This window comes from Bombina bombina, chromosome 4, assembly GCF_027579735.1.
Source record: "Bombina bombina isolate aBomBom1 chromosome 4, aBomBom1.pri, whole genome shotgun sequence".
In the NCBI taxonomy this organism is placed as follows: domain Eukaryota; kingdom Metazoa; phylum Chordata; class Amphibia; order Anura; family Bombinatoridae; genus Bombina; species Bombina bombina.
In genome coordinates this window covers 318,418,775-318,440,863 of record NC_069502.1, presented here as the reverse complement: position 1 = coordinate 318,440,863, position 22,089 = coordinate 318,418,775, and the positions used below count along the sequence as shown (strand labels likewise).

Below are 22,089 nucleotides of genomic sequence, written 5' to 3'. Positions count from 1 at the left end.
ATACTGTTTACCCCCTATACAACCGCTCCCGGAGCCCACCGCAACTCTAATAAATGTATTAACCCCTAAACCGCCGCTCACGGACCCCGCCAAAACTAAATAAAGTGTTTAACCCCCTAAACCGATTAGGGGCTAATAAGTATAATGTAGGTGGCGGCGGTGTAGGGGCGGCAGATTAGGGGTTAATAAATATAATGTAGGTTGCGGCGGTGTAGGGGGGAGATTAGGGGTTAATAAGTATAATGTAGGCGGTGGCGGTGTAGGGGGGGTAGATTAGGGGTTAATAAATATAATGTAGGTGGCTGTGGTGTAGGGGGGGCAGATTAGGGGCTAATAAGTATAATGTAGGTGGCGGCGGTGTAGGGGGCGGCAGATTAGGGGTTAATAAATATAATGTAGGTTGCGGCGGTGTAGGGGGGAGATTAGGGGTTAATAAGTATAATGTAGGTGGTGGCGGTGTAGGTGGGCAGATTAGGGGTTAATAAGTATAATGTAGGTGGCGGCGGTGTAGGTGGGGCAGATTAGGGGTTAATAAGTATAATGTAGGTGGCGACGGTGTAGGGGGCAGCAGATTAGGGGTGTTTAGACTCGGGGTACATGTTAGGGTGTTAGGTGTAAACGTTCCCATAGGAATCAATGGGATATCGGGCAGCAGCGAACATAAGCTTTCGCTGCTTTCAGACTTCCATTGATTCCTATGGCATCCGCCGCCTCCAGGGCGGTGGATTGAAAACCAGGTACGCTGGGTCGGAATAGTGGCGAGCGTACCTGGTAGAAAATTGATAACTAGCAAAAGTAGTCAGATTGTGCTGAATTTGCATTCGGAACATCTGTAATGATGTAAGCATCGATCTGTGTCGGACTGAGACCGGCGGATAGTATGTTACGTCAAAAATTCTACTTTTGCAGGTCTGTAGGGTTTGATAACTAAGGCGAATCAGGCTCGCCACAAATACGCTGCGGAATTCCAGCGTATTTGCAGTTGACGGCTTGATAAATAGATGCCAAAGTGTACATGGTATATAGTGATAGAGAACGCCTATTCCTCATTCTTCACATCTAATGTGTTTCCAGAACATTTTAGAAGATTGTGATATAAAATAAAATGTATGTTTATTAATATAAAATAATAAATTAAATGTGACCAAAAATTACAGTAAATTATAAAATAAACAGTAAAAAATGCAAATGTGACCAAAAAAAATACAGTAAATCATAAAATAAGGAGTGGCCTAAAAAAAATTCTATTGCAGGATTTTCTATGAACTAAAGAACATATTTTGATTTGGTTGCACCTGATTTTTTGGTCACAATACAGCTCCAAAACTTATTGTTCTAGGCTATAATGAAACATCAGCTGGAAATTCTGTATTATTACTCATTCATATATTTGAGAAATATACAAAATAGTCTTATCTAAAAAGAGCAAGATGCCTAATTAATTCATTAATCACCTGTTTTCAAACATTACAGGGAGTGCAGAATTATTAGGCAAGTTGTATTTTTGAGGATTAATTTTATTATTGAACAACAACCATGTTCTCAATGAACCCAAAAAACTCATTAATATCAAAGCTGAATATTTTTGGAAGTAGTTTTTAGTTTGTTTCTAGTTTTAGCTATTTTAGGGGGATATCTGTGTGTGCAGGTGACTATTACTGTGCATACTTATTAGGCAACTTAACAAAAAACAAATATATACCCATTTCGATTATTTATTTTTACCAGTGAAACCAATATAACATCTCAACATTCACAAATATACACTTCTGACATTCAAAAACAAAACAAAAACAAATCAGTGACCAATATAGCCACCTTTCTTTGCAAGGACACTCAAAAGCCTGCCATCCATGGATTCTGTCAGTGTTTTGATCTGTTCACCATCAACATTGCGTGCAGCAGCAACCACAGCCTCCCAGACACTGTTCAGAGAGGTGTACTGTTTTCCCTCCTTGTAAATCTCACATTTGATGATGGACCACAGGTTCTCAATGGGGTTCAGATCAGGTGAACAAGGAGGCCATGTCATTAGATTTTCTTCTTTTATACCCTTTCTTGCCAGCCACGCTGTGGAGTACTTGGACGCGTGTGATGGAGCATTGTCCTGCATGAAAATCATGTTTTTCTTGAAGGATGCAGACTTCTTCCTGTACCACTGCTTGAAGAAGGTGTCTTCCAGAAACTGGCAGTAGGACTAAGAGTTGAGCTTGACTCCATCCTCAACCCGAAAAGGCCCCACAAGCTCATCTTTGATGATACCAGCCCAAACCAGTACTCCACCTCCACCTTGCTGGCGTCTGAGTCGGACTGGAGCTCTCTGCCCTTTACCAATCCAGCCACGGGCCCATCCATCTGGCCCATCAAGACTCACTTTCATTTCATCAGTCCATAAAACCTTAGAAAAATCAGTCTTGAGATATTTCTTGGCCCAGTCTTGACGTTTCAGCTTGTGTGTCTTGTTCAGTGGTGTTCGTCTTTCAGCCTTTCTTACCTTGGCCATGTCTCTGAGTATTGCACACCTTGTGCTTTTGGGCACTCCAGTGATGTTGCAGCTCTGAAATATGGCCAAACTGGTGGCAAGTGGCATCTTGGCAGCTGCACGCTTGACTTTTCTCAGTTCATGGGCAGTTATTTTGCGCCTTGGTTTTTCCACACGCTTCTTGCGACCCTGTTGACTATTTTGAATGAAACGCTTGATTGTTCGATGATCACGCTTCAGAAGCTTTGCAATTTTAAGAGTGCTGCATCCCTCTGCAAGATATCTCACTATTTTTGACTTTTCTGAGCCTGTCAAGTCCTTCTTTTGACCCATTTTGCCAAAGGAAAGGAAGTTGCCTAATAATTATGCACACCTGATATAGGGTGTTGATGTCATTAGACCACACCCCTTCTCATTACATAGATGCACATCACCTAATATGCTTAATTGGTAGTAGGCTTTCGAGCCTATACAGCTTGGAGTAAGACAACATGCATAAAGAGGATGATGTGGTCAAAATACTAATTTGCCTAATAATTCTGCACTCCCTGTATATCTGGAATACTATTAAACCCAACTTTTTCACACTGAAATATAGTAATACATACTGTATATATTTTACCATATAGGTCAATCATCCTTAGCCAGGAGGATGGGATGTGTTGTTAGGGCATGCTATGAACTACAATCTGGACATATCCTTTTATATCTTGCTTGTTGGCTTACATTGGTGATTCCAGAAACCTTATTACGGGTGGACAAACATTCCTGGGTGGAGTTGCGGGTGTTCCATGGGTGCGACAGGGTGCCTAGAAGTGTAGTTAGGTGTTCCATGGGCAGGTTTAGGGCCAGGTGAGGTGGTGTTACGGGTGATGTGAGGCAGAGCCAGGTGGTCTGGGGTGTGGTTTAGCAGTTGTGGGACATGGCCTGCCTAAAAGGAAGGGGGCAGAGAGTACCCTCCTCTGCCTAATGGGGGGTTCAAAATAGAAGATTGGGGTGCTTTTCACCCCTTGCTATTATGCTAGATCCACCACTAATAGCTTCTTCTCCTTAGGTTTGGCTTTACATTAACAGGAACAATATTTAGGGCTAGATTACAAGTGAAGCGTTAAATTATTTTTCTCCCGTTTGCTGGAGCGCAATAATTAACCAGCCATAACAAGTAGCTGGTTATTGCTACCGCGACCTCATGGTAACAATTAACACTCAGAAAAATTAACCAGAGATTAGATCTCTGGTTCTTTTTCTAAAAGTATCCCAAATGCTCTCAAAATAGAGGTCATTGTTGTTTTATATAAAAAAAAATCTAGCATTTTTTTTATAACAAAAAACTGCTCCAGGTAGTTTTGGGGCTTTAAAGTTGGTGGGAGTGGGATGGTAGAAAAAACTGTCACTGAAAAGTGCGTTTACATTGTGGTCTATGGGAACTGTGTGTTTCCATAGACCTCAATGTAAATATATATAATTATATACCTATATATTAATGTGTTAATATGTTTATATACACATATTAACATATAAATATATATGTACTGTTTATATTCATATACATATATATTTAAAAATGCTGCACTACATACCTCCTTTGCTGCACAAGGTTCTGATGCCGTCTCTAATGGCATCAGAACGAGGCTCCCATAGGAGCCTATAGAAGCAAGCTCTCATGAGCGCAGTGCTTTCTAGCAATGCAAACGCGAGCTTGCGTTCACATTGTGATTAACTTGTAATACCTGCCCACATTATCATGCGCTGGTATTACACAGTGGAGCGCTAATATCGATTGCAAATGCGATATTTAGTGCTCCACTTGTAATCTGGCCCATAGCAAGTTATTCTTATGCTGGAAGAGTAAAGGGTAAATGAAAGCTGGTGATGTTCCTGTGGGAGGCACAAGTCCTAAGAAGCAATAATAAAGCAATCTGGTCAGAGTGAATTCAACAGGGAGGGGAGCTTAGGGATTGGTTGAAGATCCATACTTAAGTCTCAAAGTCCAAGAACATGGAACCCCAGGTGCTAAGATCCCCAAGAACAGAGATCCCAATGATTAATTAAAGATGGCTCTCCATAACAGGCAGGCACATACATTTGATAGTATAGTATGGTATATTGAATATAAAGCTTTATGCATGATATACAAATTCACTAAGATATAACTTTTTTCTAGAGGTGAGACACTATAGAACTGGAGCCAGTATCCCTTCTGGAGAAGACATAAATAACAGCTATGGAAGCACAGCTGCGCAGGGAGTTGCCAGGTAAGTTGCAGAACAGCACTAAGAAATTGGCAAAAAACATAATTTTGCATGACCTGATACAGTAACCTTTTCACATTTGGAAGCAGATGCAGATCTTACATAATGGGTGGTCTAATCTAAACAGCCAAAACCTGAACACAGATTTCATACAAAGTAATCAAAATGTGAAAATAAAGAGAAATGTCTGCCAGAGAGGCATAATACATTGTCTTTGCTATTGTGTTTTAAGCCAAATAGTTCCGTCTCTAAATAATGAAACGGCTTTCACGGATCATTTGTATCATTTGGATAAACTGCACAACTTGCCACCTACACGTTTACTGGGACACGCCCAAATAGGTTACAACATTAGCAAAGCTAGCCCTCCTTACTATAGGCAGTTAAAGGGAATATGATCTGAATAAAAGCTTTTACATAGGCCTAAAACAAAACAGTTATTAATTCTATCTGTACTGATAGAAATAAGGGATTCCTCTACCACTCCTTTCTGTCATGTTTCTGCTTAACCCCTTGGCTGCCAAAATACATAGTATACTAATGTATTGATTTCTTCCAGGAGAGATGGAGTTGTTTGTCTTTTTAGAAACTCTGTGCTCAAGCTGGAGTGGAATAAAAAAGAAACTTTAAAAAGTGCATGTAATTCTATAGTTATTCTCAATGCAAGATCCACATTGAATAGTGTTTAAAGTATAAGGAAAAGGAGGTCATTTGTATTGTATTATGTAGGCAAGATGTAGTTGCATTAAAGATTTATGCATACAAATGTTAGCAATAAAGCAAAACATTACTTTTTTAAAACTTCCCAAAGCTCCATTTTATAATACTCTGAATAACAGGTGTGAAGCAACAGAAACAAGTTGCGCTGGTCGCAATAAGCAATATCGCTGGACCTCGCTAAGCATGCATCTTGATATTACAAGTCCATGGTAAATCCCATTTACCAGAGAAGGGTTAGCAAGGCTGACATCGCTCTAGCACAACTTATACTTTCAATGGATATTATGACCCTGAGAAATAGCCCTTATATTACAAGTTGAAAGTTATAGTTTGCACTCAAGCAAAAGCTAAAAATGCGCTAGAATATTTAGCACAACTTGAGAACTGAAGTAAAGTGTAAGGATTAAAAAAAAAAAAAAAAAAAAAAAACACCTCCAAATATCCACATATTTAATAAAGTATGTACACACATACACACACACATATATATATATATATATATATATATATATAAATGCATATATGTCTAAACATGTGTAGGTATACATGTCTATATGTGTAAATATGTACATACACGGATACATACATATATACACATACATACACACATATATATATATATTTACACACATACACTTTAAAGCCCTTCCCAGTCAAATACCTTGAAACATGCAATATCATTTGTAATCATTTTTAATGTGTTTTAATGTCTTTGTTGTAGAAATATTTTATGTTCCTATGTTTTTCAGATAGAAGAAAATGTTATTTTTAGTTTTTTTTATATATATTTATATATATATATATATATATATATATATATATATATATATATATATATATATCGTCCAGTCGCGAAACATGTTAGGGAGCTAGCCGAGGAGCAATGGGATTCTCATTTTAAAATTATAGTGGAACATTATTATAATTTATAGCACCATTGTTGTTATTTCTATACTTCTGGAAAAGTTGAATCGCTCAATGATAATGAGTCCGTTTTAACTTAAGTGCCAAACCGACAATATTATTTCACTAACCAATCCGTTACCGTACTACCAACTAACAGTTGTAAACAATTCTCTAGTGAGGATAATTAGACCCTTACTGTGGAATTATTTGTGTTTAACATCACTTTATATTTAGTTTGTTTATTATACGAGGACATAATAACTCCGGATCAGCTTATAGCCTTAATACAATTTTTATGGTTCACTAGAATTTGGAATGGTTACAATATTTAAATCAACTTTAGTGAGAAACGCTAATATAGCGATTTTGCTCATACATATACAATTGAATACCTCAGATGCTAGTTGCTCTATATGATATACAACTTAAATTTGCACATCATTTGCAATAGTTGCAATATACTTGATATCGATACCCTGAATCTACAGTTCCACCATTTGATACATTGTTGTCACAATATACTTAGTTTATTTGATACTAATATCCTGCACTTGCAGCTAGTGAACGGAGTACTATTATTATAATATAATAACAACATAACTAACAGTGAACTCAAACTACCGATCAAAAACTGTTATTTTGGTATTTGAGCCAAACAATATACTCTTTTATACACAAGGTTATCAGTATGTAGTACCTGATCCTTATGACTATATATATTAAGCCATAACTTCAAAGTGGGACAAGATAGTATTGATATTAAGTTGAATAATCACACAGTGTGCATTTATTGCAACTATATACTTGTCTAATAAGATTTGTTGAGGAACTTAACTCGGAAGTAAGGGACTTGTTCTTCACAATTACATACAGTGAGGAATCTGTTTCATTTCTTGACACTAGAGTGAGTAAAGGAAGTAATGGTTTAAAGTTTGACCTTTTTATTAAGGACACTGATAAGAACACACTTTTAAAGTACGATAGTTTCCATCCAAGGAGACTGTTAGAGTCACTCCCTAAGAGTCAACTCCTTCGTGTTCAGAGGATAGTCAGTGAAGGACATGATAGAAACCTTAGATTAAAACAAATGAAAGAAAAATTCCTAGAAAGAGGTTATCCTACAAACCTCATCAATAAGAAATTGAAAGAAATACAGAATAACAAACAGAGGGTACCTATAAACAAAAACAACAGTGAGAGAATAGTTTTTGTATCACAGTATAGTCCTTTGAGCGATGAGATCAGTAAAATCATAAGAAATAATTGGTATGTTCTTAAGAACTGTAATCCACACATCAGGCAATTACAGGACCCCCCTTTAATGGCATACAGGCGTGTTAAGAACATAAGAGATCACTTAATCAGGACAGATGTAGGTCCAAGTACAGTCCTTAAGTAATCCCATTTAGGGAGTAAAAGACAAGGATGCTACCCATGTTTGGGATGCATGAGCTGTAGTTCTGTTATAAAAGGGCATCACTTCTTTCACCCACACAATGGGAGAAAATACAACATTAAGGGCTTTTATACATGCGAAAGCAAGTATGTAATATACTTAATTAAATGCCCGTGCTCCCTTATTTATTTAGGGGAGACTACCCAAAAAATCAGGGACCGCATTAGCCAACATAGAAGTAACATCAGAAGGAAAAATCTGGAGGCCCCCCTGTCTAAACATTTTATTGAAAATAATCACAACATCAGCTAACTTCGTTGGCAAGTTATTGAGCAGATTCCCATACCTAGGAATGGTGCAGACAGGGAGGTACTACTCAAGCAGAGAGAGATGTGGTGGATTTTCAGAATGGAAACCATGACACCTAAGGGGTTAAACTGCGACTTTGATCTCTCTTGTTTTCTATAGTCACATTAAAAATAAAAGTCTTCCTTGGTCTGTTGGTAGTAACTTTAAAAACAATAGTTTTCCTTATGTGCATACAATTTTTCAAAAAAACTTTCTATTGTATAATTACATTACTTAATGAGATTTACTATTAAACTAGATCCTTTCTGAGTAGCCACTATATTTTGGTATTGGCACATTATCTGTATAAAAAGTAGTCTATAATATGCAATTTGTTCTATTGTGTTAATAGTCACTGACAAATATGTTTAATAATGCACCCACAAATAGTTATTGTGCATTGGAAATATTGGCTTGTACAGGTGACACTATGTTTTTAATTTTTGATATAATGTTTAAGTAGCATAAAGAGTTAAGGTATATTTAATGTTTTTGACCATTAGGTGGCGCCATGCACATAGTGCAACATTGTATTGGCGCGAAATTTAAAGGGTATAAATAAGACATTATTAATTATGTGTATCAAATTGCATGATTAAGGGGATTACCCCGAAACGTTGCAACTTGTATTTTTACAAAGGTCTTCAATAAAATTTCTATCTTAAATCCATTGTGCTGGCACTCTATGTGTAACTCAGTTATAATATGGTAACTGGTCTGCATAACTTGCTCAATCTCCTTTTTAACTAGCACACATAATCTATTGGTTTTTTCAGTTACTAGGAGATTGAGATCATAGGAACATTTATTTAATATTGAGCACCATTTCCTACAGAAATCAGGATTAGCTCTGCCTATCGTGGGAACATTTCTAATCCGGAAACCTCTAGGGATCTGTCTGTTTCTATAATAGTTACATAAATAATCTGAATGTAGATGGTGATCAAGCCACGGTCTTTACCATACTCCTTGAAACATGTTGTGACATATATGCAAGGTGCTCAGCCGTATCTGCAATGTTTTTATGCAATAATTTTTTTGACAGCCTAGGACTAGTCCGTGATAGGCTGAGCTTTTAACTATGTGTTTACATCCAGGTGGGCGTGAATGCGACGATTATATACGTGATGTAGCGATTACGTAGCCAATGTTTTTATTGGTTAGTATAATTAGCCATGTGCTTGCAGGGGGCGTGTTGTTCTCCCGATAGCGTGTCACATTACCCACACTGTATGCATTGACATAGTTTAAACATCGGATATGTGTTTGTTTTTAATTTAGATAGTAACAGGATTAGGGCTTATTTCATTATGATCTTGGATATATTACTTGTTTGGTGTGATAGTAATGATGATGACGCTTGAATAGGAAGCCGTTAGAGTAAAGATAGTATATCGCTGTAAGATGAGTATTAGCAAGTGTTAAAGATCGTTGATGATTGGCCTTAGCTCTGTTAACTAAGAGCCCTATGGGTATTTATAGAGGTGGGGGTAGTAGTAAACACTATACATTTTTTTGCACTTTAGCTCCCAGTGAACAAGGCGCCAGTGGGTGCCGAAACATTTGGGGATATTCATGTTTTAACTTTGTATCAATAAAAGGACATTTTATTCCAATGAAAATTCGGTGAGTGCAATGTTGTGTTCTGGATTAAGGGATTTCAACTTTGCTATTTTCTACACAGCACCCCGGTACTACACATTTTGGATTGGTGAGTGCATTCCCTTTGGGCTTTATGTGAATTTTCTGAATTGCACCCCACACAAAGATTTTGTTATGTGGACAGATATTGTCTTGACAAGGATAATTTTCAGCTGTGAATTATGAAGTGGATATAGTAATTACTACATTTGCCTTTACCATATGTGCAATTGGCTTTATTGAAGACGGAATCGGCTGATTGCTTTTGTATTAGTAAGGTTGGTTTGGGCCTTAATAGTTCAAGTGGCTGTTTAACATTTATTTATATTTGTGGGACTGTTCTGTAATGGAGATGGCAACTGCCTCCAAACAGGTGGCCAACACAGATTATGATGACTTTGTCAATAAAGATTATTTCATCTTCTCAGAGCGGAATGCTGAACGCATACGTGTAGTGGCTGACCTTCATGAGCTGAGGGGTGAGATACCCTTGGATGTGTATCACAATTTATATAATTTACAAAAAAAAGAGAACTTGATCACCATCTACATTAAAGGGACAGTCAACACCAGAATTTTTGTTGTTTAAAAAGATAGATAATCCCTTTATTACCCATTCCCCAGTTTTGCATAACCAACACTGTTATATTAATACACTCTTTACTGCCGTGACTATCTTGTATCTAAGCATCTCCTGACCACCCCTAATCACATGACTTTTAGTTATTATCTATTGACTTGCATTTTTGCCAATTAGTGCAGTGTCTGCCACAACCCACGGGCGTGATCACAATGCTATCTATATGGTTTACCTGAACTACTCTCCCCTGTTGTGAAAAGCAAATACAAAAGCATGTGATTAGAGGCGGCCTTCAAGGGCTTAGAAATTATCATATGAGCCTTCCTAGGTTTGCTCTCAACTAGAATACAAAGAGAACAAAGCAAAATTGTTGATAAAAGTAAATTGGAAAGTTGTTTAAAATTACATGCCCTATTTGAAAAATAAAAGTTTTTTTTGGCCTCGACTGTCCCTTTAAGTTTATTTATCTAACTATCAGAGAAACAGGCAGATCCCTAGAGGTTTCCAGATTAGGAATGTTCCCACGATAGGCAGAACTAATACCGATTTATGCAGGAAATGGTGCTCAATATTAAATAAATGTTCCTATGATCTCATTCTCCTAGTAATTAAAGAAACCAATAGATTGTGCTTGTTAAAAAAGAGATTGAGCAAGTTAAGCAGACCAGTTACCATATTATAACTGAGGACAGCAGTGAAAATTGGGTCAGTAAGTTAGAGATACAATTGGCTAAATATAAAAATGATCTGCTGAATTTCAAGAACAGTAAATTAGTTACCGTAGAAACTGATTATCGAGAGAAAAGACTTTATAAGTGGCTATATGTTAAGGAGGATACACAATATCAATTTAGACGTAGAAGACAATATAGAGGTAGAAAGATTATGGACACGGTAGATAGTAATGGTAGAGAGACATCTGAGGGAGACAACAGCAGTCAAACAGAAAAGCTCAATATGAGTGGCCCTTTAGGAGGGATAACCACCCGGTCAGCAGGCAAACCCCCCATGCCTTTAACAACAAAAAACGACGGAGAAGCCACATTAGAAGGGGAGGCTGCAAAGAAAAAACCTCCCAAATGCAAATAAATATTGTGTATAATTTAAGTTATCATGTGTTGACTGAGGGGGAAATGAAGGTTCTCAACAGGGGTCTGTCCTTTGTCCCCACTTCCAAAATAGACAAATTTAAGACAAATGTTGATATCTACAAGTTGCAGAGACAACTCAAACTACAGGATTTTTGCATGACAAGGCACAGACAATTATTGACACCTTCAGATCAACTTCTATCTTTGAACCTCTCACTACTCATCCTTCAGTACGTAGTTTTATTAAGATGTTGACCAGTGACTGTGAGCAAGCCAAGATAGAAACACATTTCTCTAATTTGGATAGAGAGGAGACGCTAGCAATAGCGAGCCTTAAACATGACAAGAATATATCATACAGGCTGCTGATAAAGGTGGCTCTATAGTTATTCAAAATTATTATGACTATCGAAAAGAAGCACACAGACAATTGACTGACACCACAGTTTATAACAAGTTGAGAGGAAACCCGACCAGTAGTTTTCACAAAGCATTAACATTGATTCTTGATTGTGGTTTAGAGGCAGGATTTATAAATGAAAAGGAATATGAGTTTATGAATGTGCAATACCCGATAATACTGGTATTATATCTACCACCTAAAATTTACAAGACACTGGAGAATCCTCCTGGCAGACTTATTGTGTCTGCCAGAGGATCTCTTTGTTCACATGTGGCTGAATATATTGATTACCATCTTCAGCCAGTTGCAAATGAATCCTTTTCTTTTTTGCTTGACTCTTCCACCTTCATCAGACATCTGTTGAATATCAAGTGGCTTGAACATGATGATCTTCTTGTCACGATGGATGTTGACAGCATCTGTACGGTCATTCCTCATGTGGAGGCTATGCAGGCTGTCAATTACGTAGCCAATGTTTTTATTGGTTAGTATAATTAGCCATGTGCTTGCAGGGGGCGTGTTGTTCTCCCGATAGCGTGTCACATTACCCACACTGTATGCATTGACATAGTTTAAACATCGGATATGTGTTTGTTTTTAATTTAGATAGTAACAGGATTAGGGCTTATTTCATTATGATCTTGGATATATTACTTGTTTGGTGTGATAGTAATGATGATGACGCTTGAATAGGAAGCCGTTAGAGTAAAGATAGTATATCGCTGTAAGATGAGTATTAGCAAGTGTTAAAGATCGTTGATGATTGGCCTTAGCTCTGTTAACTAAGAGCCCTATGGGTATTTATAGAGGTGGGGGTAGTAGTAAACACTATACATTTTTTTGCACTTTAGCTACCAGTGAACAAGGCGCCAGTGGGTGCCGAAACATTTGGGGATATTCATGTTTTAACTTTGTATCAATAAAAGGACATTTTATTCCAATGAAAATTCGGTGAGTGCAATGTTGTGTTCTGGATTAAGGGATTTCAACTTTGCTATTTTCTACACAGCACCCCGGTACTACACATTTTGGATTGGTGAGTGCATTCCCTTTGGGCTTTATGTGAATTTTCTGAATTGCACCCCACACAAAGATTTTGTTATGTGGACAGATATTGTCTTGACAAGGATAATTTTCAGCTGTGAATTATGAAGTGGATATAGTAATTACTACATTTGCCTTTACCATATGTGCAATTGGCTTTATTGAAGACGGAATCGGCTGATTGCTTTTGTATTAGTAAGGTTGGTTTGGGCCTTAATAGTTCAAGTGGCTGTTTAACATTTATTTATATTTGTGGGACTGTTCTGTAATGGAGATGGCAACTGCCTCCAAACAGGTGGCCAACACAGATTATGATGACTTTGTCAATAAAGATTATTTCATCTTCTCAGAGCGGAATGCTGAACGCATACGTGTAGTGGCTGACCTTCATGAGCTGAGGGGTGAGATACCCTTGGATGTGTATCACAATTTATATAATTTACAAAAAAAAGAGAACTTGATCACCATCTACATTAAAGGGACAGTCAACACCAGAATTTTTGTTGTTTAAAAAGATAGATAATCCCTTTATTACCCATTCCCCAGTTTTGCATATCCAACACTGTTATATTAATACACTTTTTACTGCTGTGACTATCTTGTATCTAAGCATCTCCTGACCACCCCTAATCACATGACTTTTAGTTATTATCTATTGACTTGCATTTTTGCCAATTAGTGCAGTGTCTGCCACAACCCACGGGCGTGATCACAATGCTATCTATATGGTTTACCTGAACTACTCTCCCCTGTTGTGAAAAGCAAATACAAAAGCATGTGATTAGAGGCGGCATTCAAGGGCTTAGAAATTATCATATGAGCCTTCCTAGGTTTGCTCTCAACTAGAATACAAAGAGAACAAAGCAAAATTGTTGATAAAAGTAAATTGGAAAGTTGTTTAAAATTACATGCCCTATTTGAAAAATAAAAGTTTTTTTTGGCCTCGACTGTCCCTTTAAGTTTATTTATCTAACTATCAGAGAAACAGGCAGATCCCTAGAGGTTTCCAGATTAGGAATGTTCCCACGATAGGCAGAACTAATACCGATTTATGCAGGAAATGGTGCTCAATATTAAATAAATGTTCCTATGATCTCATTCTCCTAGTAATTAAAGAAACCAATAGATTGTGCTTGTTAAAAAAGAGATTGAGCAAGTTAAGCAGACCAGTTACCATATTATAACTGAGGACAGCAGTGAAAATTGGGTCAGTAAGTTAGAGATACAATTGGCTAAATATAAAAATGATCTGCTGAATTTCAAGAACAGTAAATTAGTTACCGTAGAAACTGATTATCGAGAGAAAAGACTTTATAAGTGGCTATATGTTAAGGAGGATACACAATATCAATTTAGACGTAGAAGACAATATAGAGGTAGAAAGATTATGGACACGGTAGATAGTAATGGTAGAGAGACATCTGAGGGAGACAACAGCAGTCAAACAGAAAAGCTCAATATGAGTGGCCCTTTAGGAGGGATAACCACCCGGTCAGCAGGCAAACCCCCCATGCCTTTAACAACAAAAAACGACGGAGAAGCCACATTAGAAGGGGAGGCTGCAAAGAAAAAACCTCCCAAATGCAAATAAATATTGTGTATAATTTAAGTTATCATGTGTTGACTGAGGGGGAAATGAAGGTTCTCAACAGGGGTCTGTCCTTTGTCCCCACTTCCAAAATAGACAAATTTAAGACAAATGTTGATATCTACAAGTTGCAGAGACAACTCAAACTACAGGATTTTTGCATGACAAGGCACAGACAATTATTGACACCTTCAGATCAACTTCTATCTTTGAACCTCTCACTACTCATCCTTCAGTACGTAGTTTTATTAAGATGTTGACCAGTGACTGTGAGCAAGCCAAGATAGAAACACATTTCTCTAATTTGGATAGAGAGGAGACGCTAGCAATAGCGAGCCTTAAACATGACAAGAATATATCATACAGGCTGCTGATAAAGGTGGCTCTATAGTTATTCAAAATTATTATGACTATCGAAAAGAAGCACACAGACAATTGACTGACACCACAGTTTATAACAAGTTGAGAGGAAACCCGACCAGTAGTTTTCACAAAGCATTAACATTGATTCTTGATTGTGGTTTAGAGGCAGGATTTATAAATGAAAAGGAATATGAGTTTATGAATGTGCAATACCCGATAATACCGGTATTATATCTACCACCTAAAATTTACAAGACACTGGAGAATCCTCCTGGCAGACTTATTGTGTCTGCCAGAGGATCTCTTTGTTCACATGTGGCTGAATATATTGATTACCATCTTCAGCCAGTTGCAAATGAATCCTTTTCTTTTTTGCTTGACTCTTCCACCTTCATCAGACATCTGTTGAATATCAAGTGGCTTGAACATGATGATCTTCTTGTCACGATGGATGTTGACAGCATCTGTACGGTCATTCCTCATGTGGAGGGTATGCAGGCTGTCAATTACGTAGCCAATGTTTTTATTGGTTAGTATAATTAGCCATGTGCTTGCAGGGGGCGTGTTGTTCTCCCGATAGCGTGTCACATTACCCACACTGTATGCATTGACATAGTTTAAATATCGGATATGTGTTTGTTTTTAATTTAGATAGTAACAGGATTAGGGCTTATTTCATTATGATCTTGGATATATTACTTGTTTGGTGTGATAGTAATGATGATGACGCTTGAATAGGAAGCCGTTAGAGTAAAGATAGTATATCGCTGTAAGATGAGTATTAGCAAGTGTTAAAGATCGTTGATGATTGGCCTTAGCTCTGTTAACTAAGAGCCCTATGGGTATTTATAGAGGTGGGGGTAGTAGTAAACACTATACATTTTTTTGCACTTTAGCTACCAGTGAACAAGGCGCCAGTGGGTGCCGAAACATTTGGGGATATTCATGTTTTAACTTTGTATCAATAAAAGGACATTTTATTCCAATGAAAATTCGGTGAGTGCAATGTTGTGTTCTGGATTAAGGGATTTCAACTTTGCTATTTTCTACACAGCACCCCGGTACTACACATTTTGGATTGGTGAGTGCATTCCCTTTGGGCTTTATGTGAATTTTCTGAATTGCACCCCACACAAAGATTTTGTTATGTGGACAGATATTGTCTTGACAAGGATAATTTTCAGCTGTGAATTATGAAGTGGATATAGTAATTACTACATTTGCCTTTACCATATGTGCAATTGGCTTTATTGAAGACGGAATCGGCTGATTGCTTTTGTATTAGTAAGGTTGGTTTGGGCCTTAATAGTTCAAGTGGCTGTTTAACATTTATTTATATTTGTGGGACTGTTCTGTAATGGAGATGGCAACTGCCTCCAAACAGGTGGCCAACACAGATTATGATGACTTTGTCAATAAAGATTATTTCATCTTCTCAGAGCGGAATGCTGAACGCATACGTGTAGTGGCTGACCTTCATGAGCTGAGGGGTGAGATACCCTTGGATGTGTATCACAATTTATATAATTTACAAAAAAAAGAGAACTTGATCACCATCTACATTAAAGGGACAGTCAACACCAGAATTTTTGTTGTTTAAAAAGATAGATAATCCCTTTATTACCCATTCCCCAGTTTTGCATATCCAACACTGTTATATTAATACACTTTTTACTGCTGTGACTATCTTGTATCTAAGCATCTCCTGACCACCCCTAATCACATGACTTTTAGTTATTATCTATTGACTTGCATTTTTGCCAATTAGTGCAGTGTCTGCCACAACCCACGGGCGTGATCACAATGCTATCTATATGGTTTACCTGAACTACTCTCCCCTGTTGTGAAAAGCAAATACAAAAGCATGTGATTAGAGGCGGCCTTCAAGGGCTTAGAAATTATCATATGAGCCTTCCTAGGTTTGCTCTCAACTAGAATACCAAGAGAACAAAGCAAAATTAATGATAAAAGTAAATTGGAAAGTTGTTTAAAATTACATGCCCTATTTGAAAAATAAAAGTTTTTTTTGGCCTCGACTGTCCCTTTAAGTTTATTTATCTAACTATCAGAGAAACAGGCAGATCCCTAGAGGTTTCCAGATTAGGAATGTTCCCACGATAGGCAGAACTAATACCGATTTATGCAGGAAATGGTGCTCAATATTAAATAAATGTTCCTATGATCTCATTCTCCTAGTAATTAAAGAAACCAATAGATTATTTGTGCTTGTTAAAAAAGAGATTGAGCAAGTTAAGCAGACCAGTTACCATATTATAACTGAGGACAGCAGTGAAAATTGGGTCAGTAAGTTAGAGATACAATTGGCTAAATATAAAAATGATCTGCTGAATTTCAAGAACAGTAAATTAGTTACCGTAGAAACTGATTATCGGGAGAAAAGACTTTATAAGTGGCTATATGGTAAGGAGGATACACAATATCAATTTAGACGTAGAAGACAATATAGAGGTAGAAAGATTGTGGACACGGTAGATAGTAATGGTAGAGAGACATCTGAGGGAGACAACAGCAGTCAAACAGAAAAGCTCAATATGAGTGGCCCTTTAGGAGGGATAACCACCCGGTCAGCAGGCAAACCCCCCATGCCTTTAACAACAAAAAACGACGGAGAAGCCACATTAGAAGGGGAGGCTGCAAAGAAAAAACCTCCCAAATGCAAATAAATATTGTGTATAATTTAAGTTATCATGTGTTGACTGAGGGGGAAATGAAGGTTCTCAACAGGGGTCTGTCCTTTGTCCCCACTTCCAAAATAGACAAATTTAAGACAAATGTTGATATCTACAAGTTGCAGAGACAACTCAAACTACAGGATTTTTGCATGACAAGGCACAGACAATTATTGACACCTTCAGATCAACTTCTATCTTTGAACCTCTCACTACTCATCCTTCAGTACGTAGTTTTATTAAGATGTTGACCAGTGACTGTGAGCAAGCCAAGATAGAAACACATTTCTCTAATTTGGATAGAGAGGAGACGCTAGCAATAGCGAGCCTTAAACATGACAAGAATATATCATACAGGCTGCTGATAAAGGTGGCTCTATAGTTATTCAAAATTATTATGACTATCGAAAAGAAGCACACAGACAATTGACTGACACCACAGTTTATAACAAGTTGAGAGGAAACCCGACCAGTAGTTTTCACAAAGCATTAACATTGATTCTTGATTGTGGTTTAGAGGCAGGATTTATAAATGAAAAGGAATATGAGTTTATGAATGTGCAATACCCGATAATACCGGTATTATATCTACCACCTAAAATTTACAAGACACTGGAGAATCCTCCTGGCAGACTTATTGTGTCTGCCAGAGGATCTCTTTGTTCACATGTGGCTGAATATATTGATTACCATCTTCAGCCAGTTGCAAATGAATCCTTTTCTTTTTTGCTTGACTCTTCCACCTTCATCAGACATCTGTTGAATATCAAGTGGCTTGAACATGATGATCTTCTTGTCACGATGGATGTTGACAGCATCTGTACGGTCATTCCTCATGTGGAGGGTATGCAGGCTGTCAATTACGTAGCCAATGTTTTTATTGGTTAGTATAATTAGCCATGTGCTTGCAGGGGGCGTGTTGTTCTCCCGATAGCATGTCACATTACCCACGCTGTATGCATTGACATAGTTTAAACATCGGATATGTGTTTGTTTTTAATTTAGATAGTAACAGGATTAGGGCTTATTTCATTATGATCTTGGATATATTACTTGTTTGATGTGATAGTAATGATGACGATGCTTGAATAGGAGGACGTTAGAGTAAAGATAGTATATAGCTGTAAGATGAGTATTAGCAGGTGTTAAAGATCGTTGATGATTGGCCTTAGCTCTGTGAACTAAGAGCACTATGGGTATTTTTAGAGGGGGTAGTGGTGAACACTATACATTTTTTTGCACTTTAGCAACCAGTGAACAAGGCACCAGTGGGTTTGGGGATATTCATGTTTAACTTTGTATCAATAAAAGGACATTTTATTGCAATGAAAATCCGGTGAGTGCAGTGTTCTGTTATGGATGAAGGGATTTCAATTTGCTATTTTCTACCTAGCACCCCGGTACTACACATTTTGGATTGGTCAGTGCATTCCCTTTGGACATTGCTATATATATATATATATATATATATATATATATATATATATATATATATCAGCAAAAAAAGGAAGGCACTCACTGGTTCTTTATCACCAAATAAACAATTCTAATCTGTGACGTTTCGGGGTCGCCCCCATTTTCAAACAGAAATAAGAAATGAAACGGTGTACTCACCCATATTTAAAAGCCCTCAGAACCCAGAACGGCGCTGCTGATGGCATTCCCGGCAGTTGATCCTCCCACATGACTTGCGTTATGTAATGGCCGTAACCATGGCAACTGGGACACTAGATGAGCAACACCTACAGAAAAGAAATATACAAATCATTTAAAGCATGGCAAAATGTATAGTATATGAAGAGGTACGCTAAGCAGTGATAACTTATACATTGAGTGTAACTGACTCCCATCATCTAGATTAAATTGTCTATTTCTCTTTTCCTTAAATTAAGTAATGCATAATACAGATTAATAGGGGTCTCACTCACTGTGCGCTGTAGAGGTGAAAACAGGATCCTTTCTGCATCATCCTCAGAGAAAGAAACAGTACCTTGTTGTGCTTGTTGAACACTGAAGGTGGAATCCTCAGGGGCAGTATTATTATTATTATTATTATTATTAATCTGTATTATGCATTACTTAAATTAAGGAAATGAGAAATAGACCTAAGTTTGCATGGTAGTTATCTGTCAGAATACCATCGGTTAAACCAGATCCCGCAGGGTTTTAGAGTGAGAAATATACCTACATTTGGTAGAGACAACCCCGAATTTAAAAGGAGGTGGTGCAATATCCTTAATAAATGTTCATATGATTTGATTTTGCTTGTTATTGAGGAGATCACAGCACTACTTAATAAAGTCAAATTGGAAACTAAAGAGTATTTGGACTTGCACAAACACACCTTGAGTTTAGACACCACTGAAGACTGGTTACACAAACTGAAACAACAGACAGACACATACCGAAATGAGCTGATAGCATTCAAGAATAGAAAATTAGATACAGTAAAAAGTGACTACAAAAAGGGGCGTGTCTACAGGTGGCTGACAAGTACTCAGGAGGGCAGAACACAGAAATCATGCCGTCAACATAGAGTAAGGTTTGACACCATATACACAAGTGGCAGTGAGACCTCTGACTCTGATAGGGAAACTTCCCACCTAGGACAACATAATATCCAGTCACAATCAGACCCTAGATCTAATCACACTGACAATAGGCAAGCTTTTTTTTTTTTCTCTTTCCTCTTCCACCACCCCCACCACCACCACCATCTCTTCTTCCTCTTCCACCACCCCCACCACCACCACCATCTCTTAAGAATAGGCAAGCTTTTTTAAGGGTTACCACCCAATCAGGAGGGAGAGGCAGTGGCCCCCAATTAGGACCAAGAAGAGTCACACACAGACCCACCAGGAGGGGCAGATGAATGAGGACAGGAATATAGTCATCAACCTTAGCTCCCACATTTTGATGGAGGGAGAAAAATCTCTACTTAACAGAGGTCTGGCCTTTGTTCCTAGTCATAACTTGAGTGAGCTTGACTTGATGATTGATATGTATAAACTACAAAGAACATTAAAGTTTAAAGAGTACTTTCAATCCACTCCATCTTCACAACCACAGGGTTTTAAAATCACTAAGCATGATAACTTATTCGATCCAACCAATTTCAGTGCAAGTATCAAAACATATACATGTATGGTACAGAGAGATTTAGATGCTTCTAATGTTGGCCTTAAATGGAGGGACAACCTCAAAATGGACGAGAGGGTTGCAATCAACACCCTCAAGAATGACACCAACCTTATCATCCGCCCAGCGGATAAGGGAGGGGTCATTCTCTTGCTTAATTATGAATACTATAGACATGATATTTTGTGCCAACTAAGGCCTCGCTTCCATTGAGTTGTAATTCAGTTTGCGTGCACTCGCAAACCGTTAAATATGCTGTCGAAAGCAATATCGTTTAACGACTGTTTCCAATGGCGCGTTATACCTCAATATCGGCAGCCGGACTTCGGCTGCCGAAAAGATCTTCGCGTCCCATAGAAAGTAATAGAAGCCGTTAATCGATAAATTATACCAGGTTTCCAATGAAAGCGCTAACCGTTAATACACTGTCGGAGGCTGTCGATACATTGAGACATATTACCCCCAGCTCAACTAGGTGTAAAGGAGGAAAAATAGCTTTTTTGAGGCCTGTTTCTCATTGAAATTGCAAATCACAAACAAATTATGAGTGTTTCAATGTACAAATAACATTATATATGCTACATTTATTGGTCCTATGTATAGGAATATTTGCACCCATGTTGTCATAGAAATATCAATATGTATGTACATATAAAAATATATGCAAGCACCACAATTATGGAGCGACCTCCCGCACACTTTCAAACCTTCCCCATGCCTAATATCCTTTAAGAGATCCCTCTCTACATATCTCAAAACAGAATGCACCTGTCATTGTTGATTATATATTTCCTACCTGTTCTATGTTAAATTTTTGGGCATATGTATTATTATTGTTTTTTATTTTATTGTACCCATTGTATCAATGCAATGTTTTGTGGACCCAGGACATACTTGAAAACTATAGAAATCTCAATGTATCTTTCCTGGTAAAATATTATAAAAATAAATAAAATATCTACCTATTCAAAATGAAACCTTTGCCCAGGGATGCTATATATAATCTCAATACATATAGAAAAATAATTCAAAGGAAATAAGTTGTTTATCATGAAGATGAGTTTTATTATTACAGATTTACCCTCATTCAAATGTAATTTTCAATGTGAAAATCATATTTATTCAATACAAAACTATGACACATTAAAGTTATGTGTCATAGTACTAATATTTATAAAATATATGTAATGTCATGTCTGCTAAAGCAGATAATACATTTGCAATATTTAGACTATTAACCAAAATACATAAGTGCTTAATATTACATACTTCAAGAGATATGAAGTATTGTCTTTAACATGGAGTTATTGAAACATTTTAAAAGTGCATTGTGCATTGGTCCCAGGGAGAGTCTGTGTCTGTTCATATGATGTCAATTAAAATGTATTAATCACCTCTATATCATGGCAATCACATATATGTTGTGTATACATCAGTGCTTAAATAT

The 22,089-nt window shown here is 37.3% G+C and overlaps 1 protein-coding gene across 2 annotated transcripts in view; it reads left to right on the top strand.

Moving 5' to 3' along the window:
* GPR87 (G protein-coupled receptor 87) overlaps positions 1-22,089 on the top strand; it is a 42,406-nt gene that overhangs the window by 5,696 nt on the left and 14,621 nt on the right. For both annotated transcript variants that reach the window (XM_053709011.1, XM_053709010.1), the window contains exon 2: positions 4,647-4,737. In XM_053709011.1, coding sequence (XP_053564986.1) covers positions 4,707-4,737 — 31 coding nt within the window. In that variant the 5' untranslated portion in view covers positions 4,647-4,706. The remainder of the gene's footprint in view (positions 1-4,646; positions 4,738-22,089) is intronic.